General features: G+C 48.6%; 1 protein-coding gene and 2 non-coding genes across 11 annotated transcripts; 2 read left to right on the top strand and 1 right to left on the bottom strand.

The window, feature by feature from the left end:
• Window positions 1-21646, bottom strand: LIG3 (DNA ligase 3). 9 transcript variants are annotated; one of them, XM_049701794.1, is made up of 21 exons: window positions 21516-21646; window positions 20572-20624; window positions 18655-19205; window positions 16562-16705; window positions 14064-14261; window positions 13245-13396; window positions 12388-12554; window positions 12214-12291; window positions 11575-11743; window positions 9857-10012; window positions 7967-8098; window positions 7506-7585; window positions 6457-6544; window positions 5703-5780; window positions 5293-5416; window positions 4542-4684; window positions 4129-4203; window positions 3535-3681; window positions 2799-3006; window positions 2306-2394; window positions 1-1191 (listed from the first exon to the last, which is right to left on the bottom strand). In XM_049701794.1, the coding sequence occupies exons 3-21, from the start codon at window positions 19199-19201 to the stop codon at window positions 958-960; spliced, it is 3009 nt and encodes a 1002-aa protein (XP_049557751.1). In that variant the 5' UTR covers window positions 19202-19205; window positions 20572-20624; window positions 21516-21646; the 3' UTR covers window positions 1-957. The 9 variants fall into 9 exon arrangements, with proteins under 9 accessions (XP_049557751.1, XP_033287388.1, XP_033287389.1 ...); XM_033431497.2 differs by having other exon boundaries at window positions 20572-20628; window positions 21516-21637; XM_033431498.2 differs by lacking the exon at window positions 21516-21646 and adding an exon at window positions 20900-21315 and having other exon boundaries at window positions 20572-20628.
• TRNAK-UUU (transfer RNA lysine (anticodon UUU)) lies at window positions 19705-19776 on the top strand. The gene has a single exon. It is a non-coding gene; the product is annotated as a tRNA-Lys (tRNA).
• Window positions 21647-22806: 1160 nt separating the features above from the next.
• LOC117202129 (U6 spliceosomal RNA) lies at window positions 22807-22918 on the top strand. The gene has a single exon (XR_004484314.1). It is a non-coding gene; the product is annotated as a U6 spliceosomal RNA (small nuclear RNA).
• The last annotated feature ends 3925 nt before the right edge of the window (window positions 22919-26843 follow it).

Consider the following 26843-nt stretch of genomic DNA (forward strand, 5'->3'; position numbering starts at 1 on the left):
TCCATGCTAAATTGTTTCCCTTTTATTCAAATAAATCAGCCTCAGGCGGTGCAGGAGCCATTCTTTCTAAGCAGGCTGTGTAGATTTGTCCTCAGGTGGGTCTTTAAAGAGCAGTCTTTTTTTTGTTTTTGCGGTACGCGGGCCTCTCACTGTCGTGGCCTCTCCCGTTGCCGAGCACAGGCTCTGGACGCGCAGGCTCAGCGGCCATGGCTCACGGGCCCAGCCGCTCCACTTGTTTCCAGATTTGGGGGAGGCAGATCCTCCTGGAGCCCTTTATCCCCCCGAGGAGTAGCCCAAACAACCTCCCTTTCCTTCCTACCTGATCATGGTTCCCTCCCTTCACACAGGGGCCCACACACTGTAATAGGAGAGCACAAAGACAAAACCCATTTTGTTTTCTTTCAAGTGAGACTTCATTCCTGGCGGCCAGGCTGAATACAAGTTTTGCCAATTATAAGCATTTCTGGGGACAGTCTTTCTTTTAAATACAACTTTAAAATGAGCCTGGAAGTAGAAGGGGCAGGTAAGGGAGAAAAGACTGCCGCCAGGACGGGCTCTGTGGACAGAGCTTCAACAGCCGGCCTTCCCTTCACTCCTTAATCACTAGGAGAATTATTGGGGGTGTCGGGGGAAGGACATACATAACTCCAAGATAGTTCCTGGCTTTTTTGTTTTTGTTTTTTTAAAAGCTGCTTTTTAAAGAAAAAAAAAAGAAGTCAAAACCAGCACCCAGATCTGAAAGACCTATGTAAACCAGCAGGAGAAACTGACTTCACTGGTGGTACCCACAGCAACTAACCAGTCTGGAAGAGACCATGCATGGTTGGTGGGTTCTGGAAGATGCACAGCTTGGAGAAGAAAGCCTGTTCCCCCAGGTTCTGTCCTGTGCCTGCCTGCCCTGTCCAGGAGTAGTGCAGTGGGGAGAGCACAGCCAGAGGGCGAGGGCAGGCAGCAGTCCTAGCAGGGAGCTACCAGTCTCCGTTTCCGGATACAGGCCCAGATCCACTCCGGGGACACCTGCTGGGCCTCAGGGTTCTTGTCCCTACTACCCAGCACATGTGTGGCTGAGGCCACGTCAAATTCCTGCGCCAGGTCCCCATCGAATGCCACAAAGTAGCGTCGGAGACGGCTGAAGTCTGGCGTGGAGGGCGGCAGGTAGAGCCGCACCCCGGTGAAGATGTCCAGCAGCACCTGCAAATGCACTGTGGTCAGGGCAGGCCCGGAGCAGGGCTGGACTGTGCTGGGGCAGATGGCTCTCCGCCCAGGGAGCGGAGACCAGCGAGGAGGGAGGTTAGAACAAAAGCCAGAGACAGGGAGCCTAGTGGTCAGGACACGAGGGGAAAGAGTTTACTGGAGGAAAGGTAAAGGCATCAAAACCCCGATCCTCCAGCCACTCCAGATTACATAGGACTGACACGCCCTTCCATCCTTGCCTAGAGGAAGAGAAGGGCAAGGAGATGGGTCCCTACACTGGGGACTTGGAAAGTACGCGTCTCCAAGAACCATCCAGGGGCTGGTGGGCAGGGCCAGTGGCGCTCAGACGCAGCGATGCTGCTCGATCAAGCAGTCCACTGTGTGTGCACTAGCTGACCAAGGGACCAGGAGCCCGGCTCGTGACTGCATGCGGACTCCAGGCTTCAGGCAGGGAAAAGACGGAAAGGTCGTATAGGTGCTCTGGGGACTGGGTTCAGGGCCTGAGTTCCCAGACCTCTGTGCTGACTCCTGGGCTGGGGTGGCACAATCACCGTGTAGTGACCAGATGTCGAGTTCTTTATCTGCCCTTTGGGGCATCAGCTCCCCCAGGGCTGAACCGAGTCACTGGCCTCAGTAGACGCTCAATAGCTGCTGTCAAACCAAAGACTAACAAGGGAGTACGAGAGGGAAGAAGACGGTCACCAAGCCAGTGCCCTCTCCCGCTCCTCGCTGGCTGGCCCTGTTCACAAACTCACACTACTGCACTCCCACACCCAGACTGGGCTTTCTCCCCTTTAATGTCAATTGTGACTTGGGGCCGGCAGCCGGCTGGGTCCCTGCAGCCTCTCGGCTGGGCTGGCTGCTCTATCGCCTGCCTGCTGGCACAGCGCTCCTTCCTCTCTGCTTGCTGGCCGGCCGCCTCTGCAAGGCAACAAGAGGGCACAGGGTGGAGCCGCAGCACTGCCAGCCCAGCCCGCGGCCAGGAGCAGATGCAGGAGGGCAGGGGTTGGCAGTTAGTCCTGATAACACCTTCGCTTGCCTCTCAGAGTCCAAGTGCAGAGGGTTGGGCACACAAGGCTCCCCACCCCCCGGAGGGCACTGCTCTTCTTACCCTCACCTTTGCTTGGCATGGGGTCTCATCAGGAGCCTTCCGCTTCTCTCCCACTTTCACAGGGGAAGGCTTTGCAGCCAGCTTGTTGCCTGCAGGAGAGAGCTCAGGATGAGAACCAAGAAGAGGGCAGGGGAGCGGATAATGGTCCCTGAAGTCAGGGGGGTACAGAGAAGGGCTGGGCCCTTCCTCTGCTGTGACCGTGGGTGAGACAGGAAGTAAGGGCTGTACGCTGAGCCTTTAGCTCAGAGGTGGCTTATCCCCGGCTCTGAGGGGCTCTCCTGGGGTCCTGTCATTCGTATTTACAGAGCAGGAGGATGCCCAGCAGAACAATTTCTGGCCCATGGGTGGACACACAGCAGGAATGCAGCCAACGTCAGCTGCAGTGGACAGAGAATCCATGACCTCAGGGCTGGAGTGTGAGACTGGGTCCTTGTCCTTGGTCTCTGCCCTCATGTCCATTCTTCATCACCCCAGCCCCTACCCTTCTCCTTACCGCCTTTGCTGTTGGAGCTACTCAGCTTCCCTCCTGCCTTCTTGGCACTGGCGGAGGGCTGCTTGGGGGAGGTTCTCGGGGCCTCGTGAGACACAGCTGGCCCTGAGATGCCCTCGTTCTCTCCGCTGCTGCCCCCTGTAGTGGAGTTCCCCTCATCTCCAGCCACTATGGTGAAAGCCGCCCGCTCCTTGGAGAGCTGGTACAGTTCCTGAGGAGGGGAGAGAATGTTGGTGTATCACTCCCTTCCCAGCCACTGGCCTCAGGCAGTCTGTGTGGTACGTTTTAGGTGACTGAGGAACAATGAGGGGAAACAGACACATAACAGGGAAAAGTGGCTGGCTTCCTTGGTACTTTTCTAGCTCTGGCCCTGTTTCTGGAGTAATCAGCACAGATCACTGTTCTGTTCCCCAGTTCTTTTCCGCAACGTAGAGACTGCAGCCTGGGGCCAGGTCCTCCACAGGAAGCCGTGTGCCAGGAGCTGTCCTTCACCGGGACCCAGGGCTGCCCACGGGGCCCGGTGAAGGTAGGGCTCTCTAACGGGAGATGTGGGTGGAGGCCCAGTGCTGCTGCTCCTGGCCCTGCCACGGCTTGGTCTCCCTTTCTGATAACTGCCTTCCTTGCCCATCTCAGTGCAGCGGGGAAAGGAGAAGACAGAGGACGCAGGAGGCCAGGTGCCCTCGGTTCCAAGGCTGGGACAGTGGGGTACAGGACACACACACAGCCCAGGAGGTGGCACCTTGAGTTGGGGGAGGTTAGTGGCAGACTTCCAGTCCTTATCATCACGGATTCGGGTGCAGCGAGGGAAACGGATGGAGATCCCATCAGCTGTGTGTGCCTCAGATTTCGAGAATTCAGCCCCTGTGATCTCCCACACCGCAGCTTTCTGTCAGGAGTAAGTCAGGTCACTCCCTGGTTAAGTAGAAAACACCTCCCAACCAGTTAAAAGCAATACAGAACAAGTTAAAATCAAAAAAGCAGTGGCTAACAGGAAGGAGATGAATTCAAGTCCCACTGTTGCTGCTGATGCTGTGTGACCTTAGGGAAGTCTCGTTTCTTCTCTGGGCCTCAGTTTCTCTGTCAGTGCAGGAAGGGGTGGGCCCAGGTCACTTCTAGAGCAGACCCTCTGTGCCTAGAGGATGGGCAGTCCCTTTCTCTATTGAGGATGACTCCTCAGCGTTGACTGGTCATCCCTGTGCCTGTCACTTGGCTAAACAGTCCAGAGCCCCACCCTGGGTGGACTGTCAGTGAGGCCGAGGTGACGTCTCTGGGGCACTAGAGAATGTACAGGCTCAGTTTTGGGGCTGGAGGACCCCAGGCCCTGGACTAATACCTTAGGGTCTGGAACGATGAAGTCAGGATAGTAGATCTTATTGACTTTCAGCCAGCTGGGTATCTTGCTGGGATCCTAGAGGAGAAAAGGTACAGTCCTGGGCTGTTGCCAAAATGAGACTTAAACCCCTTCTTGGTCACGGGCTTGTGAGAACAGGTGACTTATCACAAAAGGCTGACCCTCACCCCTTGGGATCCTCCCTGCCCAGAGATGGTGTGGCCTGGAGGGCATGCAGGCCAGTTTCCACAAGGTAGGTACTCAAAGAACTTAAGGGCCTAATACTGCTCCTATGGCCAAGCAGCAGCTCTCTTTTCTGTGGAAACAGATAAATGATACCTGCAGCCCCCATAACACTGCCTGTCTCAGGAATGATTGCCAGTCCAGAGGCCAGGGCCCCCAGGTCCCCTCCTCACCTTGCTGATCTTCACCATGTCCAGTTCCTTCTGTAGGCGGGCGAGCGTCGCGTCATCGTGGCCTCCTGCACACTTGGTGACTGTGCACCACTTCTGGCTACTCGGGTCATAGCAGCCCATGAGGAAGATGGACATCATGCCACCTGTGCGGAGGAGGGACTAAATAAACTCGGGGGGGGGCATGTCTGCCACCCCCTCGTGCCCTGTGAGGGGCAGCCTGCTGGAGGAAAGGGCCCAGGCCTTGGCATCAGAGTGCCAGAGATCACCTCCTGGATCTACCCCTTACTAGCTGTGTAAGTTTAACCTTTTTGAGTCTCAATTTGCTCTTCAGTGAATTAGGGATAATTACACCTAATGTTGGGCTCTGGTGGAGTAAAAGGAATTGAATAGAGCCTGGCACACAGAAAGATGCCTACCAGTACTAGTTCTTCAGACCCCAGCTTCCTCTCCAGTCAGGAAATGGAGATTTTCCCTGAGGAGAAAGCTGCCAGTCCCTGAAGAAATAGTTGGTGGTGAGCTTCTTTGTGCCAGGCTAGCACAGGGTACTCTTGCCTGATCTCTCCCTTACCAGGTCCGCAGCTCTCAATGTCCCTGCCTGATGTAGCATGGGTGAGGTTGGGGCCCCTAATCCCAGAGCTTTGGAAATCATGACTGGCCACGGTAGCAGACCAAGCCAGCAAAAAGGCCTGCCTATTCCTTGAGTGGTACCTTTCAAAGAAGTACCATCCCAGGGGCCAGAGGCCACCCTGACCTTTGCTCCCTTGCCCATAGAAGGCCCCAAGCACCACCAGGTCAGCTGTGTCAGCCATGGCCCCCTCGTTCAAATAGTCCTTCTTCACTTTCAGCCAATGACGCTTTCCAGGCTCATATGTACCCTGAGGGGAAGCAAGAGAGACCACAAACTAGAATGGACATTCTATGAGGGTGGGCTTTTTACCTCTTTACGCGACATACTGGATCTGTCACAGTGCCCAGCCTGCTCTGCTCCAGGCACTAAGGGAGACATACATAAACCCATCCTCTAGGATCCAGAACTCTGGAAAGACGCCCCCCAGCACTCACCCCCAAACACCTCAGACCACCACCGCCACCTCCTGGCCAGGACTGGAAAGGCTCAGGGGAGGGCTCTGCAGGAGAAAGCAAAGGATGTGACCGTCTTACCTTCACGTCCTTCAGCACCAGCCCTTCCAACCCCTCTTGGATCACCCGGTTGATCATGTCAGCCAAGTCAGAAGCTTTCTGAGGGATAACAGGAGAGACGCTGAGGTTGGTATGAGAACAGAGAAGGGCTCTGGGAGTGAGGAAGAGGGGAGTTCCTTTTCACACACTAGCAAAGCGTCTGCTGGAAACACCCTGACTTGAATAGAAGGAACAAAAGCGCTAGCAGAGTAGCGACCAACCAGAGAGCTGCTGCAGCTCAGAGATACTGGGAGCCCACCTGGGAAGGATGCTTCATGCCCTGCCCTCCCAGGTGGAGATTGGTAGACAAATACAGGCAGACCTTGTCTTCCTGTGCTTTGCTTTGTTGCACTCTGCAGATACTGTGTTTTTTACAAACTGAAGGTTGTGGCAACCCTGTGTTGTCAGATGATGGTGAGCATTTTTTAGTATTTTTAATTAAGGTACGCACATTGTTTTTTTAGACATAATGCTATTACACACTTAATAGACTATAGTATTAACATAATGTTTCTATGCACTGGGAAACCAAAAAATTCATATGACTTATTTTATTGTGATACTGCTTTATTGTCTAGAACCAAACCCACAATATCTCCAAGGTATGCCTGTATACTCATCAGCTTCCCTCATAAGAAAATAATTAAGACTCATTCTCCCAGTCACATCTGACCCAAGGGGCTCTCTGCCCTGCTTTCAAACCACTAGGACACTGCCTAGGGTGGGATTCACTCACTGCGACTTGCTTCATTTCTGAGAACATGATCCGGTTGGGAATTTCAACCATGTTATCGTGAAGAAACTTCCGCCGCTCAAACAGAGGCCTGAGGGGGACAGGAGAACTGAGGTCAGGCCAGTATCCTCCCACCCCCTTGAGGAGTTCCGAGGAGGGAAGGGGCACAACAATGAACTTCAGCTTCAGGGTTTGCCATGGCTTAGGGCCCTCATGTCTAACAGTTCTGCCTGCCCAGGGTGACAAGGGCTCCACTGGGACCAAAGACAGACAGTTATAGGCCATGGCACAGAGCCACTTAATTGTTGTAGTTCCTGTCTCTACCTCATCATCCCACACAGACTGTATAACTCCTGGTCCCATTTGAAAAATAACTCCGACTCTCATTTTCTGCACCCTGCTTCACCCCAGGCCCCAGGTGGGCTGGTGCTTGGGTGAGCAAGCTGACAGGCCTCAGGACCTGAAGCCCAAACCCCAACTCCTACCCCCGCAGTTCTTTCTCCCTTCTGTCTCCTTCCCCTTCCACGCTCAAGGCTGGTGTGGAGGGTGGGGGCCGGGATGCCTCTCTAAGGGAGGAAGGGGCCAAAACGGTTTCTCAGGGTCAAGAACTGGATGCAGCTAAGTCAAGACTGCTAGTTATCCCTAAGAAGGCCCCAGCCACAGAACACCGACAATCACAAGCTTCCTGTTGTCGGGCTCTTCCAAAAACAAAACCTCTGAGCTGAAAACTATCTGCCTCATGTACCCGTAGGTGCTGCTGAAGATAAACTGAAACCCTACTGTGCTCATAGTCTGTATCTCATCAACAATCCATTTTGCTGTGGGTGGTTGAGTTTCCTCTGTGACTTAAGCATTCAGAGCCGAGACCTGGTCAACACATCAGCTCTTCGTAACATTGAATGTGGAGCTGTGTAGCAACTGTGCTGGCTCTCAGCTCCCTCCCGCTGCAGCTCCTGGGCACAAAGAGGCACCAGCTCCAGCCACTTCTCCTCCCTCCTCTCCAATCTGAAGCCCTCACCTCCCCACCCAGGAATCAAAAATAGATTCCTCACCTATCCATCAAGCTGACATCATTGAAGTAGATACAATCAAAAACAAACAGGCAGACATTAGCATCCTGGAAGGCAGCTTTCTGTAAGGGAAAATGAGGTAGTAGGTACATAAGGGACAAAAATAAGAGGGCATGAAAAATGGGGAGTACCAGTCCACTTCCAGAGACCCTCTGAAGCATCTGATACAAAAGGCCTATTTGTGCTGTGAAGTCCCTGGGCCATAAGGGCACTTGACAGATGGTCCTGAATAGAGACTGACCCAATTATAAGTTAGTTGCCACTACTAGCTCTTTTTTTATGCAAAACACAAAAACACATTTAAACTCAGGGCTAAATTCAGAACCAGTTCAGAGATGAAGATAAGCTTGATCCTAAGTAAGTGATACATTCCTCTCCATTCAGACTGACAGCACACACATGTGCACACACTCACTCTTGCACATCTGGCCCTGAGCCAGTACCTTGTGCACTCCCAGAGTCCCAAAGGGCAGTGGTTTGCCTTTCTTGTTGTCGATCAGGAGCACCTCAGAGTCCAAGATCATGCTGTGGCCCCCGGGGAAAGCCTGGGGGATGTAGTCCTTAAAGTGGGCCACCTGGAGGCAGAAGGGGAGGGAGTCAGGGAGGGAGTCAGGCCCCAGAAGGAACACAGAACACCAACATGTGCAAGTTGAGCTAATGTGCAGAATAGACCTAGGCCTCGGCAGCCACCTAGACAAGAAGAATCAGCTATGTTTCGGGACCTCTGCCCAGACCCAGGAAGAGGTCAGCCCATGTTGAGGTCATTTTCTATTGGCTGCAGAGGAGAATTTGCAGGAAAAAGGAAGAAACTGAGAGTGAAAATGAGGGTGGGGGGCAGACAAACATGGAATGGAGGGAGGGAAGGTGGGCAGGCAGAGATTTGTGCAGGAGAATGGACCAGTTGGAAAAAAGATGGAAGGGAAGAAATGAATCCCCTCAGGAGGAGCAATGAAATGTGAGGAGCTTCTTCTCTGAGTGGGAGCCTCTGAACCCATAGCCATCTTCAGAATGAGGAAGAAAAGGATGTTTGGAATTGGATTTTTTTCCTATGAAAGGCAGAGCCTTAGTGTTTACAGTCCTACAGGAAGAGGTCCCACTGTAACCCATGGTGGCCCTTGCCGAGTAAGGCCACGAAGGCAATCCAGGGAGCATTACTGTGGTCCAGTCCTCCCCTGGGCAGGGCACTTAGGCCATCACTGCCTCAGAAGCTTGGAGGGGGTACAGGAAAGGCCTGCACATCCATCCCACTCTGCTTCCATCCGGGATCCAGCCCTTCATGAACCAAAGCAAAAGGGAGAGAGGGATGAATGAAACTCTGGTAAGGGAGAGCAGAGAAACGGCTCCCAGTCTGGAAAGCTGTGCTCAAATGCCTTCCTAAGAAGCAGGAGGTGTCCCTAGAACAAGCTCACCAGGAGCTGTTCCTCAGCAGTTTGACTGTGAGCCCTCCCTACGGAGCAAGTGAGCCCACACTAATGCTCACGGGGAGGTTGTGCTCAGCTTTCCAGAACACCCAAACCAAACGGTCTGATTGCCCAGTGCTCTAGCAGGCGGGGGAGGCTGAGGTAAAGATGAGAGCCCCATACCACGTCTCCTCTCCTGGGGCTCTGAGAAGCGAAGTCTGAGCTAAGACTTCAGAAGGGGGAACAAGAACAAGAGGTTTACCTACCCTCCAGCTACTGGAGCCAGATGTTTCCACTGCTTTTCCCTGGACACCCCCAAAAGCTCCCAGAGGCCCCGGGAGCTAAGAAGGGCTGAGGGGTGAGGTTCTCAATGCCCTCTGATTGAGGGCAGGATTCTGGGCTCCCAGAAATCCTTGTGGGATTATGTTTACATCTGAACGTAAGCTTCTGGAGGGGCAGAACTTCCACTCTTTTTTTTTTTTTTAAATGCTGGATGCCCACTACCTAAACAGCAACCAGAATATACTAAACACTTGATAAATATTTGTTGAACAAATTAATGAATGACAGCCCATTGGCACTTTGTACCTGAGCCATGACTTAGCTAGGGGGGAGCACACAGGACCCAGAAACGCAGAAGACAAGCACTGCACGTGGCTCACCAGCTGAGCTCGCTGTCCCGGCATCACAGCTGGCATCATTGCCCACAGGCTCTGTGCTGACTGACCCGCCTGCGCTCTTTGGCTGTCCCTACTGAGCAGCCCCTTATTATTGGAAGAGTCCAAAACGGAATACATGCATTCATTCTTTCATTCAACAAATACAAAATAGACCCTATTTTACACCAGAGCTGGAATGGCTATGGAACATTGGCTTAGAGATTCTTAGAGGCAGGAAGTGAAAGAGTCCCAGTGGAAAGGAAGGGACCTGTACCTTGTGCGGCAGGACTGGCTTGAGACTGCGGCTGAAGTAGCTGAAGTGGTCCCCGTTCTTATGCACCTGGACTCGCTCCCCATCATACTTGATCTCAGAGAACATGCCATTTGGACACTTCTTCATCGCGTACTCGATGGACTTGCAGGCCTCGGCCTTGAGGTAGGGAAAGAAAAGCCTGGAGACTTACAGGTGCTCTTCCAAGAGGGGCTGCTCAGCAAGGACAGCCCAGAGCCCAGGTCCCAGGGGCCAACAGCCAGAGCATACCCCTAGGGCAGGCTGCCGAAGAGGTGATGGGAATGGAAAAGGCTGGGCAGTGTCATATTCCAACAATAAAAGCACCACCGAAATTGACACAGGAGCTTGCATTTTGAGGAATATATAAATGCAATCCATTGTAGAGCAAATACAATTCCACTGAAACAGCATTTGATTTTTTTCTCAATAATAATTTAGGGTCTTGTAGGGCCTCTGGCTTATTACTGAACACACAGTTATCTCAGCACAGGGGGTACGCAGAGGTAAGATTAAAGTATGCAGGTGACAGTGAGGCTGGCAGGATGGCAGTGATCAGGAATCCCTAGGACAGGACATGACACAGGAGTGCTTATTCACATACCTGTGCTGTCCTGACTCAAACAACAATGACTATCATCTTGGAGGTATTTCTATGTGTCAGATCATACACAAAATTTCATTTCATCCTCAATGTTGTATCTTATGCCATAAATATTGTTGTTTTCGCTTTATGAATGAAAAAGCTGAAGTTCACAGAGGTTAAATGCCCATTTTTGGTTACATAGCTAGTAAAGGGCAGAAATGAGATGTGAATCTAGGCCCAACTCCAAAGCCTGCGTGGTTAACCAGTAAGCTGTATAACCCATACCACTCTTCAAATGACAGGCTGTAGAAGAGACTCCAGGTAGAATTCTTATAAAAGTCAGAAAGGCCATAATGGAGGGGACCGGTCCCTCAAGTGGAGATTTCACTATTTTGGTGCTGGCTGTCCCACAGAATACTTCCCTGTCCCAAACACAGAACCCTAGACCAAGACTTCAGTAAAACACACAAGACCGTTTCATACAAAGCAGCGCACCCCACTGAAACAATGCAAAGGCTCTCACAGCAGGCATGGCAGCAGATGTGGGCAGTCCTGATGCATAAGAAAACCCATGCCAGAAAGGAAATCTCATTTCTCATGAAATGAGCAGAGGCCCAAGAAGAGCTGGTCTTCATTCCTTAAGCTTCCTCTCTTTCCAGAAAAAAAGGAGACCCAAGTCACCCTGGCATAGGAAGCCTGGCTCTGTCACCAATTCTCAGAGCTACTCTGAGGCAGGTCACAGAAACAGGAGTTACTTCATACATCCACCTGACTTCAGGAAAGATGACAGGTGAACTGCTCTAGGTAGACGCTTCAGACTTCATTCCCATAAGAAAACTAAGGACCAAGAGAGGCTAAGGAACTCACCTAAGATTCTACAGCTTGCTGATGGCCGAGCCGGGCCTAGATCTCAGGCCTTTCCACCAGGTCACGCCGTCTCCTCCTCTGCCTTTACTCTTCCATGAGAAACAACCTCTGCATCTCTACTCTTCCTTCCCCAAACTCCTCCAGCCAACTTGCACAGGCTGTCAACATCGTACCCTACCTATCAGATCTCACGGGTAAGGACAGTAACCTTGGATAGGAGTAGAAAGCAGGGCCAGAGCAGCGTCCTTACCAGCATGGGCTGCACCGGGGTCATCAGTGAGGCCTGGACACTCAGAGCTCGTTTCCGGCCTGGCTCCTTCTTCACCTCCTGCTCGTTGCGGAGGACCCGCTCCACCACATCGTGCAGGTTGCGCGAGGCTTTGAAGGCTTCATAGGCATTAGGGTCTAGGGCATCTAACCTGCCAAGGCCAACAGGAGCAAGGAAACAAAAACCACTGCCTTTGACCTTAATGCTTTGGATAGCAGTCTGTCCTCAGAGAGAGGAGGGCTCCCAATATATGGGGAAGGAGTTATGTTATATTGCCTAAAGACTTTCACAGGAGAAAAAGCTCTTGGAAAACTCAGCTCTTTTGAGATACTGTGCTACATGGATGCTGCCAGCAAAGAGGGGGCTGGAATGGGCAAGCAACTCATACCATAATTATTGAACATAGTCCATATGTTTGATTGTAATAACTCTGTGAAAAGGTACTGTTATCTCCATTTAACGTATGAGAAAATGGAGGCTGAGCTAGGTCAAGTGATGGGTCCCACAGGAAGGAAGAAGGGAGAATCAGGATTCAAAACCAAATCAGGGCTCCAAAGTCCTGACACCAGCTGACAACAAAGAAAGTGGGCAGCTTCAACTATCAGAGCACCCGGTACTTACACATGTTTTGCACCTGAGTTCATCTTCAGATCATGTTTGATCAACCTGATGATGCACTTAAGGTCATTGGCTGTACACCTAGAGGGATGAGGCACATTCAACTTGGTCTTTGAAAAGCTCTGCACTCCCAAACCTTCCTTCCCTAGTGATTCCATCCCCCAGGCCCATCCCCACCTGGAGGCGATGTCCTGCAGGGCCTGTTGCTGCTCGTCCTCCTTGGTGAGCTTGGAGAGCCGCAGGAGGAATTCATCCACCTCCTGGATGGTAAGAAGGCTCTTGGCAGCTGGGGGGAAAGACTTGCTCTGCTCAAAGAAGACTCTGATTGTCTCTGACACGTCACCCTGTCTCCAAAAACCAAAATGCCACTGCAGCAACCCCAGAGTGGCCAAGTGTAACCCCTGAGTCCCCAGGACTAAAGGGTGAATCAGAGATTTCAATCACCGCTCCTATCCCCAACTCACACATATTGACCTCACTTCTTAAGAATCTGTCCCACCCACAGCTCATGGAAAGGGTACCTCCATCCACCACAGGATCTGGCCACCTGCCTTAGCTGAGAAGTGATGCAGGAACTAATCCAGGGCCAAGCCAATTTCAGGCCTGTTAGAATCTGAACTAAGAGACAGATATGGTCATCAGATAATGGGGATGTTTGGATAGAAACTTTCCACTGTGCCATGGCTGGAGTCATGAACAAACCAAAACTGAATGGTAAGCCCAAGTTATAGGGGAAAAAAAGCCAGAAAAAGCCAGGGTCTAGAATAAGAGCCCCTGGAGAGATAGTGGGAAGTCTCAGATCCAGCCCCTCGAGGTCTAGGCCTCTTGGGTGCAGCAGCAGTATAAGTTCAGTCCTCAGAACCTTGTGAAACTAACAGCTGTAGCCTCCCATTCAGCTCCTCTCATAATGAAAGCTTGCTCAAGTGGGTTTCAGTTTCCTAGAACAGTATGTGCTCCGCCAGAAAAAAGAGGGTACGGGTGCTTGGCTAGGCAGAACCCCACCTGGAATCCACCTACCCTCCCCTTCCTCTGACCTGCTCTAGGTCTCGTGCCATATCATCTGAGTTGCAGTTAAAAATGCGGCTGAAAAGCTTCACAATCTGCTTATCATTCAAGTTGTAAACACTCTTAATAACACCCGGCAGCAGCAGCTTCACTGTTAGGTACACGTCACCGTGGAAACCATCTGGAGGAGACAGAAGAAAGAAACCCTTCTTGAGAAATGGAGCTTAAACAAATAAATACATAACCTCAAGGAACCAAAAGAGATGTCTACATTGCTGCCCTTGCCGTGACGGGACCACAGGGTAGGGTGTGCATTTCACTATGGCAGCAAAGGCCGTGGCGTTGGGTGGCTGGTGGTGTGCCTCCCTTCTAGCCCCTGGATGAACTCCTGCATGGCAGAGCCATGTCTTTCACTGTAGTGTCCCCAGTGATGAGCACATTACAGAAGCTCAATGATCATTTGTTAGATGAATGAAAGAAACACAGTTGGAAGATTCTATCCCCAAGCTGTGCAAGTGGTTCATAAAAACCTAATCAAACATGCAGGATAGTGAATTTTCCTCTTGGTCAAATGGGATAGGTTCTTCTGGCCTCCTGGGGGGCAGAATAAGGGAGGAAGAAAGATGCCACATGTTTGGAGCAGCACTGGCTACACACTTCATGGGGCCCAGTACAAAATGAAAATGTGGGCTCTTTGTTCAAAAGTGTTAAGAATTTCAAGATGGCAATAGCAGAGCATTAAACCAAGCGTGAGGCCCCGTGCAACTGTACAGTTCACATGTCCATGAAGCGGCCACGACTCTGAGCTCTTTAGAGAAGAAGCCCATCCAGGATGCTCGAGGCCCCACCTCCTGCTGAGCCTTTCTGAAGGAAGTCCTGGATGATCTGGGTCTTCGTGTTGTAGCTAGGATTTTCAGCCACCATGGCACACAACTTCCGAAACTCACGTAGCAGACAATCCTTGTGCTTACGGTCACATTTGCTTGAGGACAGACTTGTCTTAGGGGTAGGTATTGAGTGGGCTTCCCCAGAGTTGTTGGGCTTCGCTGTTGGGAAGAGGAAAAGAGAAGACAGACAGCATAGATGTTTCATTTTGCCTTGCTGAGAAGGAAGAAAGGGAAACTAATAGACACTCTGCTGGTGCTCTATACATATGTAGCTTCACTTAATCCCCCAAAACGAGCCCTTTGGGCGTAGATATTATACCCATTTTATGGGTAAAAAAGGAGAGGTCAAGTGATCTCCCCAAATCTCACAGCTGTTAATAGTAAAGAAACGACAGCCTCACACTGAAGCAGAAGACCCGCTGATGTGCATCCCTTTATATGATTGCTTCACAGAAGAATAAGGGCCGTTTTCATGCCAAGAGTGGTCAGGACGATCTCAGAGCACTTGCAAAGCTGAACCCAGAAAAGTTGGGATCAGAAAGGGGGAAGAAATCAGGGGACTCGTTAGTCAATCTGAAACCATTGCTACTGCAGATTGTCAGAACTGGAAGAAGACTTAAAAATTATCTAGTTCAATCTCTTCTTATTGATGAGGAGACCAAGGCCAGAGGAGAGAAGACATTCCCAGCTCCTTGCCACTCCCACCCAACCCCACACCACTTTCTTTTCTTTCTTATCATAAAAACAAAAAGTAGGTCTTTCCTCCAGACCCCAAATAACTGTACAACTCTTTTGAGTTGATCCTCTTTTACCTCCTTGTGACCATTTACAAAGTAAATTTCATTCTGCAAGCTTGCAGCAAAGCCATTAGCAAGCTGTCTGCTGATATAAGTGTCTTCTTGCCTGGGCTCTGTAAATTATAAATCTATCCTCATCTCTAACCTGGAGTCTGAAGAGGATTTTAGGGGACAAAATCTCCAAAATGTCACTGTTCAGCAGCTTGTAAGAACTAGAACACCCCATTTCTCCCAAATTCGCCCCCTAGAACCAGGGCCCTTCCAGAAACACACTGCCCTTACTGTCACCTGGACTCTTCCATATTTCTATCTTTGGCCTACCACTAGACAAAAACCAAGCAAACCTCGGAGTTTTAAAATAATAAAAAATCCCAGAGTCAGACACTGTTTTTGCAATTTTATCTCCTTTATTCCTTGTGAGACACTGTGGGATCAAGGCAGGTGTTGCCATTCCCACTTCACAGATGACGCCACAGAGGCTCAGACCAGGACCCAGGTCTTCTGACCTCAAGTCCCGGCTTCTTTCACTCATTATAGAAGCAACCTCCTCAAACGACTTCTGAGCCCATGTGTTTTGACTTTATTTTCTTTAGCTGAGGCAGTCACAAGAATGTCTCCACATAAAAGAAGTAACAGGTTGTAGGGTAAAAGACCACAGGTGCTGGAGTTAAACAGACTTCAGTGTAAATACTAACTCCATAACGATGCGGAGCATTGGCTTTCTCATTCATAAAATGGGCCTAATGCAAGTACTTCCCAAAGTTTAATGAAAAACAAATGAAACCGTGTATGTAAAAGCCCCCAGCCCAACGCTATCTGCTACACAAGGCCATGCAGGACATCTCCCTTCTTCTCTACTTTCATCTCCAGTTTGGGCAAGTTTAGGCATGCAATTTCTCAAGATTCTTCCATTATCAAAAAAAAAGGAAGTAAAGGGCAGGTTATGTCTGATCCAGGTAAACTACTTCAAGGGGAAAAAGTCTTGACAAAACAAACATCTTTTTGCTGCAACAGAGATTAAAATATACAAAGAAATGCTATACAAGTGGGGCAATGAGCATTAGCCATTACCTCTCTGCTCAGATGGAAGCAAATTACATTTGACCCTTCAACAACACAGATTTGAACTGCATGGGTCCACTTACACACAGATTTTTTTCAACAGCAAATAAGTACTATACAATCTGCAGTTGATTGAATCCATGGATGCAAACTGAGGGTATGGTAGAACAATGGATATGGAGAAACATGGGATAAGGAGGGTAGACTATAAATTTTCAACTGTGTAGAGAGGGTTTGGAGCCCCTAATGCCCATGTTGTTCAAGGGTCACCGTATTAAGGAGGCTAGATAGCACAGAATGTTCACTCTTTTTTTTTTTTTGCGGTATGCGGGCCTCTCACTGTTGTGGCCTCTCCCGTTGTGGAGCACAGGCTCGACACACAGGCCCAGCGGCCATGGCTCACAGGCTCAGCCGCTCCGCGGCATGTGGGATCTTCCCAGACCAGGGCACGAACCCGTGTCCCCTGCATCGGCAGGCGGACTCTCAACCACTGCGCCACCAGGGAAGCCCCCAGAATGTTCACTCTTAACCAGAGTCCCAAATAGGATACCAAATTAAAAGGAGGACTGTAACAGCTCAGGTAACGCTGATCTATCTTACCTGAAAAGCCAGAAAATTTCCGGGGATTGGTATTGGTGACAAATGAGGCACCTTTCACTGGAGATGTCACCTGGCCAGTGGCTGTCAACTTAGCCTGGACAACAGCTTTCTTCTTTGGTGTGTTTGCTGCCTTGGAAGACAGATCTGTAGGACCCCAAAAGAAGGGAAAATATCCTTCAGTGAAAGATCCCTGAGAAAGCTTCTAAAGAATCTATCAACTGCTCTTACAGCCTGGCTAGGTAAGTTACTACCATGGTATTAACCCAATGCTGACTACTGGCTGGCTGGTCTTCTAAAGTGGAGGTAGTGAGTAATAGGTTATTAGGGAGAGGGTGTCCTGGGGACAAAAGACTCAGTTACTCTTTATTTTCATTAGTAACTTAAATTTTCATCGACACTGTCCACCCCTTATCCCACATATAATAATCTCCAGATTATTTGGAGGAAATCAGAAATCACGTCTCAACAGATAAAATGTGGCGACCTCAGCTTATGGAATTAGCCCCAATTTATAGATAACCAAGAAAGCAAAATGAAGATGGATAAACAGAGCATGTTGATTTGGTATAAGTAGGAAAAACCTTCCAGCTGCTGAGTTATTTGAGCTGACAGTTTACTTCTACCTCATGTTTTTCTTCCTCTGAATGAGATGGGTCAAAGGCTGAGGCCAATGGCTAAGGCCAGGCAGGGCAGGAGGGGAGCTTGAGAAAAAAATGTATGAGTAGTTTTCTCTCCCAGAAATCTCTTTTCCTCTCAAAGAACAAAGATAGATGCCCATTTTAGAGTACTCCTACAGTGACCAGAACTAAACTTAATTGAAGATATGAATATTACTTTATAGATGAAGACACTGAAGGTCAGGAAGTACAAATTGGATTTGTAAGTATAAGATTTCTAAAATATGCATACATGTGAATATGCACGTATGTGCACATATATATCTGTATATATGTTTTTGCGTACATACGAACATATATTTTCTAGTTCTGTCTGCTGAAAGGGCTTAAAAGCAAGGACACCTCATGGCACCCAGGACATGGAACATCTAGATTTTGGTCTCTTATGCCATTTCCCCACTAACAGGAATAAGGACTCCAGAGAAATGGCTGATTCCAGGGATAAGATAGGATACATACAAGGTAAGCCTAAGAGCAAGCATACTGTTATGCCAGAGAATAAGGAAGTACTTTAAAACGTTTTTAAAAATGTGATTTGGGCATTGAGGACAGAAACTAGCTTAAAGGGGCTCTCAACTGGCCAAATATGGGACAATTTAGTATCAAATTAATACAGTACAATTATAAGCCACCCGGAAAAAGTAGTAATCTATGAGTTCATACAGATAATAAGTTGATGGATAAAAGGGTGTAGTGGTAGGTACTCTATTCTTCAAAAATGTCAATGTCATAAAAGAAAAAGACCATGGCAATGTTCCAGATTAAAGGAGGCCAGAAATGACAACTAAATGAAATACCCGATCTTAGATTAGGATTCCATACTGAAGGGAGAGAAAAGCTGTAAATTATCTGATCAACTGACAAAACTAGAATACAGATGGTGGATTAAAGTATTATATCATGATAAATTTACTGGTTGATAGGTGTATTATGGTCAAGATATCCTTATTCTTAAGATATACACATTGAAGTATTTAAAAGCAAAGAGCCATAACGTATGCTCAAATGGTTCAGGAAAAAAAAAGTGTGTGTGGAAGGTGAGAGTAAGAGAGAGTGTGAGAGCGCACACACGTGAGAGCAAAATGTTAACAATAGGTGAATCTGAGGGAATTCCCCAGTGGTCCAGCGGTTAGGATTCTGCGCTCTCACTGCTGAGGACCCGGGTTCAATCTGTGGTTGGGGAACTAAGATCCCACAAGCCACGTGGTGTGGCCAAAAAAAAAAAAAAAAAGGTGAATATGAGCATTCTTTGTATTATTTTTATTCTTGCAACTCTTCTGTGAGTTTGAAGTTATTTCTGAACCAAAAATTAAAACAAAGACAGAAAGACAAACAGGAAGAAAGAAATTGGGCTCTACTCTCATCCCTTTTCTTCTCAGCACCAATAAGATGAGAAAGCAGTATTCTCCATCCCACCTGCAATGTGCTGGATTATCTGTTCTTTCTCATTATCTTCCAGCTCTTCCCAGCCTTCCAGCTCTGTGAGGTCCTCAATTTTTTTTGTGGTGGCCCGGGCCCGCTCCAGTTTCTCAAACATGCACTTAATGTGGTACCACTCTTTCATATCGCCCCCTGACTCTGAAAAGGGATTGGGCACCACTTTGCCGATTCGGCACACCCCCTTTACAATCTTTTCCTTGCATTTTTTGCAGCCGGCTGTGCCACGCTTGGCATAGTCCACACAGAACCGTTGCTCTGCCATCTCACAGGGGCCACTGCAGACTCCCACATGCGACCCTGGCAAGAAAACAAGGCAGGTGGCACGTGGTCTTAGATTGCTTTCCTGGAATGACACAACAGGCTTTCTTCTCTGGAGGAGGTGGTGTCCATGAAGAACTGTTTCCGACCACCGGCTGAACTGTCTTATGTCAGGCCAGTGATGTTGTTCTCGGAATAGGCACAGTTCTTTTTGGCTGAGCGCACGGAGAGTTGGTGGTAAGAGGATCTTAAAAGCCAAAGTCATACAGCTGCATGAAAGGGTGAGAGGCAGAAAAGTGAGTTATAAACGAGGAGGTAGGCTTCTAATTCCCTCAAAGGCAGACATCCTAACACAATCCATGCTGACCAATCAAACATTTCCCAAAGTATGAAAGATTTTTTTTTTTCTTCCGGCTGTGCAGCACAGCACGTGGGATCTTAGTTCCCCCATCCAGGATCGGACCTGTACCCCCTAAAGTGGAAGCTCAGAGTCTTAACCACTGGACTACCAGGGAAGACCAGGTATGAAAGATTTATTGCCTACTTGATTCAGAGTTCCAATACAGGAAAATTCAGTTTGCAAAAGGATGTTCAATTATCTAATGTATACATGTGTATCTAGTAAATCACAATCAAGAGACTCCAAATAACACAAAACCTTCTCTCAGGCCACCAGCAGCCCCTAATCCTTAAAATGGATGGTGAGCCTTAAGAATAATAAGACCCTAAAGTTTCTTTTTAATCATCAAGAAAAATTACATTGAGAGTTCCCTGGTGGTCTAGTGGTTAGGACTCTGCACTTTTACTGCAGTGGCCAGGGTTCAAACCCTGGCTGAGGAACTGAGATACCACAAGTTGTGTGGTGCGGCAAACAAAACAAAACAAAACCCACTACATTATGTTCATAAAGTTTTTAATGTGAAATATAAAATATATGCCGTCCTCAGAAAATAATTAAGCCACTATATAGATGTGCGATTTAATCAGAAGCCCTATTTTGAGAGGCAATTAAATGGAGCCTAAAACCAGACTGCCTGGTTTCAAATCCTAGCTCATTGGCTGTATGACCTTGGTAGGTTACTTAACCTCTCAGTTCCTCAATTTCCTCAACTGTAAAATGTGGATAATAATAGTACCTGACTCAAAGAGTTGTCACAAGAATAAAGCCCTCAAAATCAATGAAGCAGTTATCCTTTAAGCTGAAGCTCCCTATGTGAAACTAGCCTGGTTATAATTCAGCAGCTTGAATTGGGAAATGCTGAAGTAGCTGAAACAGCAAGAATCAGAGGAACTGATCAATCAACCCGAATGGAAACAGGTATCATATCCACATGGCATCCCCCACCTTCTTATATCCATATTTTCTGAAGTATCCTCGCAGTTCCAACTTTAAACAGACTGGACATTATTTTCAGCCTGCACCCACCTTTGTAGCGAAATTGCTATTGGGTGATAATGGAAAGCAGGCTTTACTTACTGTACTGCAACATGATGCAGAGGACAGCAGGTAACTGGGAATCGAGACGGGAGCACAAGTGTGACCATACAGTTCAAGGGCTATGTTATCTTTGAGAATTTCCTTTAATTCCCCTGAGTCTGTTTTCTTATTTCTAAGACAGAGAAAATAATACCTACCTCACGGGATGGCTGGGAAAATTAAAATAAGTCCATGGGGGGGAGGCTCTGAACTCCCTGAAAATGTATACAAAAAGGTGCACATTCAGCATTATACATTTTGTGGGGGGACAGACAGTCATGATTTTCAGGAAACTCACAAAGGTCTCTATAACCCCCAGAAGTTGAGGAACCACAAAGGTGAGGTACGGGAAAGCACGGTAGGCCCGTTAAGAGGCGCTCAGAACAAGGTTCACCATGTTCCTTGGAGGGCGAGTAACGAAGCCCTCCCCTCCCGCCCCCTCCCCCCGCCCCCCCGCCGGGACCACAGGAGCCGACAAGAGAGGACCTCCCTCGCAGCGCCCGACCCTCCGCAGGGCCCAGGAGGCGCTGGGCCACAAGGCACAAAGCCGCTGTGAGGAACCCCGCCTGGCTCACAGTCCCCAGAGCCGCCGCTCAGCATTTCATCAAAGGGAGCCGAAAAGGAAACCACTGAGGCCTGAACGCAACCGGGCCGGGAAGTGAAAGCCCCGCGACAGCTTTTGCCGGAGGGCCTCCCCGCGACGCTTTCGGGAGTGGGCACGGGCTACTACTGCCCGGGGCGAACAGCGGGGACACCGGGAGGGGACGGGGAAGCGAATCCCTCGATTCGGGCAGGAGGAGCCTCCAGGACACAGCCCGGACGCGGCGGGAAGAGAAAGGCTCCCGAGGTCCCTCCGAAGCCCATCGACTTCAGCGCGGCGGATGGGCAGATCCAGCCAGAGCAGTCCTGCGGAAGCCGGGGGCACCCTGCCTCGGCGCAGGCCGGTGGAGCTCCCCGGGGGCCGCCACGTCACGGAGGGTGTGCCCTGGGGCTCCCCGGGCGGGCGGAGGAGGAGGTCAGGAGGCTGGCTCCCAGCCGCCCCAGCCTCGGAGCCCGGGCTGCCTTTCTCCCCCCCGCCCGGCCCGGCCGCGCCGTCCTTCACCTGCCTTCCCGGCTCCGGCTCCACCTCAGGCCTTGGGCCAGGCACCCACAGGCCGCGCGCAGCCACCAAGGTTGTAACGTCTGTCTCTTTAAATCCGGGTCCTTGCGCTGGCCGCAGCGCGCAGGCGCAGAGGTCCTGGCTCCAGAGGCGCCTCAAGTCCCCGCCCCGCGCCTGCCACGTGGGCGGTAGTCAGGTTCCCCGGGAGAGGCCTAAGACTCTGTATTGGGGCGTGCCGGAGGTGTTTACCCATCAGGAGAAAGCCCAGATGCTGGGATGAGGCGGCGCCTGAAGGAACGCTGGGGACACCCTGATTTGCTCTTTGTTTTTTAAATTTATTATTTTTGGCCGTGTTGGGTTGTTGCTGCACGTGGGCGTTCTCTAGTTGCGGTGAGTGGGGACTACTCTTAGTTGCCGTGCTCGGGCTTCTCATTGCGGTGGCTTCTCTTGTTGCGGAGCATGGGTTCTAAGGCGCATGGGCTTCAGTAGTTGTGGCACTCGGGCTCAGTTGTGGCTCACAGGCTCTAGAGCGCAGGTTCAGTAGTTGTGGTGCACAGGCTTAGTTGCTCGCCGGCATGTGGGATCTTCCCGGACGAGGGCTTGAACCCGTGTCCCCTGCATTGGCAGGCGGATTCTTAACCACTGCGCCACCAGGGAAGTGCCCCTGTGATTTGCTCTTAACTTTAGAGATTATCTAGTTATTAAAGGTACTGGTTGAGAAACTATGTTGTGATGAGCTTGGGTAAGGCAAAGGTCGCGTTATTCAATCTATTTTTCTGTATTTCCATTGTCTTGTGTCCCGCAAAGTGCCTAGCACATAGTAAGTATTCAATAAATGCTATTTAATTGGAAAGGGGCACTAGATAGATATATAAAGGAGTAATGGGTACAGAGAACCCTTGATTGTGTATTGTTTAAAGTATATTTCTTTTAAACCTCAGGTCAACTTTTTGAGAGATTAGGATGGCTGTTTTTACACCTGGCGATCCAGTGGTTAGGACTGGGCGCTTTCAGTGGTGGGGCCGGTTCAGTCCCTGATGGGGGAATTAAGATCCCCCAAGCCTTGGGACCCGGCCAAAAAAACCAACCAAAGTACAAAAGAATTGCAGGCTCAGAGGAGGTGAGAGAACTTGTACAGGGTCTAGGAAAGGTAAACAGCTGGGCATTGTTAGAGAAGCAAAGCTCACACCCTGGAGGGAATTCTTTGCTATGTGAAAAAGATCATGGGCTTTGTTATGTAGGGGATGGAGAGCTTTGAAGGGCCTTATGAAATAGTAAGGGAACCAATTAAAAGGTTTTCATTGCTGGCTTGGGCAAAACTTTAACTAAAATGGACCCATACAGAGATTAGCATGGCTCTCCTGCACAAGAATGACATGCAAATTCGTGAAGAGGTTCATGTTTTTAAGGAAATTTTTTCTTTTTTGCTTCTTATTTTATCTGTATCAAACCATTATGCCATACACCTTAAACTTACACAGTGCTGAATGTCAATTATATCTCAATAAAACTGGGTAAGAAAAAGGTTCTTGTGACAACCCATGTGAGAGATGAAAGTGGCCTGAGCAAGCTTGGTTAGTTGGGGTGGAGAGGAAGGTGCATTTTTGGATAAGCATTTAGATTTTTTTATAAGCTTATTTTATTTTTAAAATTTATTTATTTATTTATTTTTGGCTGCTTTGGGTCTTTGTTGCTGCGCGCGGGCTTTCTCTAGTTGTGGCGAGCGGGTGGCTTCTCGTTGCAGAGCACGGGCTTTAGGTGCCCTGGCTCAGTAGTTGTGGTGCATGGGCTTAGTTGCTCTGTGGCATGTGGGATCTTCCCGGACCAGGGCTCGAACCCTTGTCCCCTGCACTGGCAGGTGGATTCTTAACCACTGCGCCACCAGGGAAGTCCCAGCATTTAGATTTTAAATTATCTTCTAGAGAAAGTAACCTTTTGTCTAAAGATGTAATGAAGATGACTTGAATGAACAGATAGATAATGGTGCCATCAGCTGAAATAGAAAATGAGAGAGCAGGAGGAGATATTTGAGGTATGAGGATGAATTTTATTTTGGATATATTAAGTTTGGTTGGTTGAGGCCAGCAATGAGGCTTGAAGTGGGCAGTGTCTTTGATGTGCGGCAGCATGAACAGGTCTGGGGTTGGAAGGTCACTGGAGGCTCAAATCCGAACTCCCTCGGTTGAGTGATCCTGAACAAAATCTCTGTCACTGCATTTACTATGGTGTTTTGAAAGTCACCTTGACTGCATCTGTCTTTTCCCCCAGCCCTGTGCTGTCAGTTGCTGTCATTTAGCCACATGTGGCTATTGAGCTCTTGAAATGTGGCCAGTCCAAATTGAGATGTGCTCGGGGGAGGGATAAATTAGGAGTTTGGGGTTAACATATACACTACTATATATAAAGTAGATAAGCAAGAAGGACCTACTGTATAGCACAGGAAACTCTATTCAATATCTCGTAATAACCTATAATGGAAAAGAACATGAAAAAAAGGATATATGGGGCTTCCCTGGTGGCACAGTGGTTGAGAGTCCGCCTGCCGATGCAGGGGACACGGGTTCGTGCCCCGGTCCGGGAAGATCCCACATGCCGCGGAGCGGCTAGGCCTGTGAGCCATGGCTGCTGAGCCTGCGCGTCCGGAGCCTGTGCTCCGCAACTGGAGAGGCCACAACAGTGAGAGGCCCGCGTACCGAAAAAAAAAAAAAAAAAGAAAAAAAGGATATATGCTCATGTATAACTGAATCACTTTGCTGTACACCTAAAACTAACACAATGTTGTAAATCAACTACACTTCAATTTAAAAAATATCCAAATTAAGATGTGCTGTAAGTGTAAAGTACAAACTGATTTTGAAGATGTTATCAAACAAAAAAAGACTGTAAGATATCTCTTTAATAATATTTTTATGTTGATTGCATGTTGAAGCGATATTTTGGATATGTTGGGTTCAATAAAAATATTCTAATAAATTTTAACTGTTTACTTTTTGAAAATGTGGTGACAGGAGAATATACAACTGCAAATGGCTCGTGTTATACTTCTGTTGGACAGCACCACCTGAGACTTCAAACCTGTTGGTGAAGGGTGACATCTGTGCCTCGTGCATCTTTTTATCCTCAGTGCCTAGAACAGTAGCGGGTGCATAGTAGGCACTAGGCAAGTATTTATGAATACATGCATGAAACCTATGAGTGAATGGAATGAATGAATGAATGACTCTCTAAAAGTAATAAACTTCCCTCAGCAGGATGTTCATTACATTGTATCTTTGACAATGTTGGATGTAAATGTGCAAAAAGGCTCAGGCTGTAAGTGTTTTGCTTGATTAGAGCTCCAACGAACCCCTAATGATCTTTGACTCAGATCCTAGCTGTAAAGTGGAAGGAGGTGTGAAGCTGGCAGTTGCAGTTCCTTAGGGAAGTGGGAACTGCCACCAAGAGGAAGGAGGTGATATGTGGTGGGAATAGCAGGGCTTTGGAGTCACACAGACTTAGGTTTGAATTATGTTCCACCACTGGCTGTGTAACCTCTCTTTATTTTCTTAATTTCTCTGGGGCTCAGTTTGCATGGTGAAATGGGGATAAAAATACCTCTTAGGATTGTGTGTGACAATTAAACGAGATGACACATATTAACTTGCATACCTCTTAGGATTGTGTATGACAATTAAATGAGATGACATATATTAACTTGTAAACTGCTTGTCCCTTGGAGGTATTTCAGTAAATGTACATTCCCGCCTGTTCCCAGCCTGGACACATTCGTGACACTGCAGAGTTTAAGCTAGTCATCAATCAGTCAAGTGTTCATTGAGTGCCTGCTCTGGGTTAGACACTATTCCAGGAACTGGAGTACAGCTGTGAGGCAAAACAGACGGAAATCCCTGCCCTCCTGCAGCTAACAGGTTAGCATGGGAGAAAGATAATAAACAGTAAGGAAAATGCATACTGTGTGAAATGATGATGGGTGTTATGGAGAAAAAGAAAGGAGGACAGGAGGTGTCAGGGAGGGCAGAATGGGGGTTGCAGTTTTAAATACAGTGGTTAGGAAGGACTCGCTGACAAAGTGACAGTTGAGTACACTTGAAGGAATGAAGGAGAGAGCCAGTTGGAGAGGGGACAGCAAGAAAAGGCTGCACAGCACAGAGCAGCAGGTGTCTGTCCTGTTGAGGGATCACAAGGAGATGGGTGTGTCTACAGCAGCAGGAGTTAAGGCTGAGTAGAACTGGAGATGAGCTCAGCAGGGGATCTGGAGATAGATCATGTCTTGTAAACCACTGTAAAGATGTTGGGTTTCATTGCAGGTGAAATGGGAAGCTAGTGGGTTATATTGAGCAGAGAAGTAACACGATCTGATTAGGTTTTAACAGGATTGCTGTCACTCTGCCTGCTGTGTAGAGGGAGTGGGAGATGAGTTAGTTGGCTACTGTAAAAAGGAGAGAAATGAGGGCAGCTTGAGTGGTAACAGTGAAAGTAGTAATAACTGAAGGCTTATGGACCCCTAGGAGATCTGTGGATAGGCTCAGGGGTGTCCTTGAACCCCCTGAAATTTTATATAAATATTTGTGTGTAAGTGCATTTTTGGAGGGAGGGCTTCTACTGGAGTCTCAAAGCAGTTCCATGATCCAAATCAAGAAGGACCTTGGTAGCAAATATGCAGGATACCTCCTGGCTCTTCGAAGTCCCATGATTAAGTCCTTCCCTCAGACCTTGATCCTAAATCTTCCAGGGCACCGATCCTGTTTGAGAGTCAGAGCTTCTGCCACCCCCTTTAGGACTGTAGCATCCCTGACATCCGGTTTTCACTCATCAGGATTGTTAAGAAGAAAAAAAAAAAATCACAGGGAAATGGGTAGATTCTGTTCTTTTTTTACGCTACACACTGTGGAAGCTTGGAAGCCACAGGCAGTAATAGTGAAAAGCCTTCACACCTGCCTAGAGATGGTGTGGGGCACTCATGAGGCTAGTTTGCACTTGTTGGATTTCTTTTTAATAAGCTCTGGTCTATGAATCACATAAATTTCAGCACTGAGAGCTGATTTTACGGTTTGGTTTGCTTAATAGTCACACAATTAAAATAAGTTGTAAAAAACAGTGGTGGTGTTTGCCAAGATAAATATTTAAAAGGAAACAGCTGTAGGAAGATGTAATAATTCATATCAGCCCATGGCTCTTCATTCTCAATAAAGGCTATGGAGGTTGGCTTTTTTTTTTTTTTTTTTTGGCTGCGCTGTGCGGCATGGGGGATCTTAGTTCCCCACCAGAGATCAGACCCATGCCCCCTGCAGTGGAAGGGTGGAGTCTTAACCAGTGAACCACTATGGAAGT

This window comes from Orcinus orca, chromosome 19 (genome assembly GCF_937001465.1).
Source record: "Orcinus orca chromosome 19, mOrcOrc1.1, whole genome shotgun sequence".
Lineage (NCBI taxonomy): Eukaryota > Metazoa > Chordata > Mammalia > Artiodactyla > Delphinidae > Orcinus > Orcinus orca.

Excerpts from the sequence above, each read along its gene's own strand:
- LIG3 (XM_033431496.2), bottom strand. The coding sequence starts at position 20,693 with ATGACTGTCTGTCCCCCCACAAAATGTATAATGCTGAATGTGCACCTT. Across the intron at positions 4,685-5,292 it reads CTATGGGCAAGGGAGCAAAG|GTGGCATGATGTCCATCTTC; the intron begins GTCAGGGTGGCC and ends TCCTCCGCACAG. Across the intron at positions 1,192-2,305 it reads CATGCCAAGCAAAGGTGAGG|GTGCTGCTGGACATCTTCAC; the intron begins GTAAGAAGAGCA and ends GTGCATTTGCAG.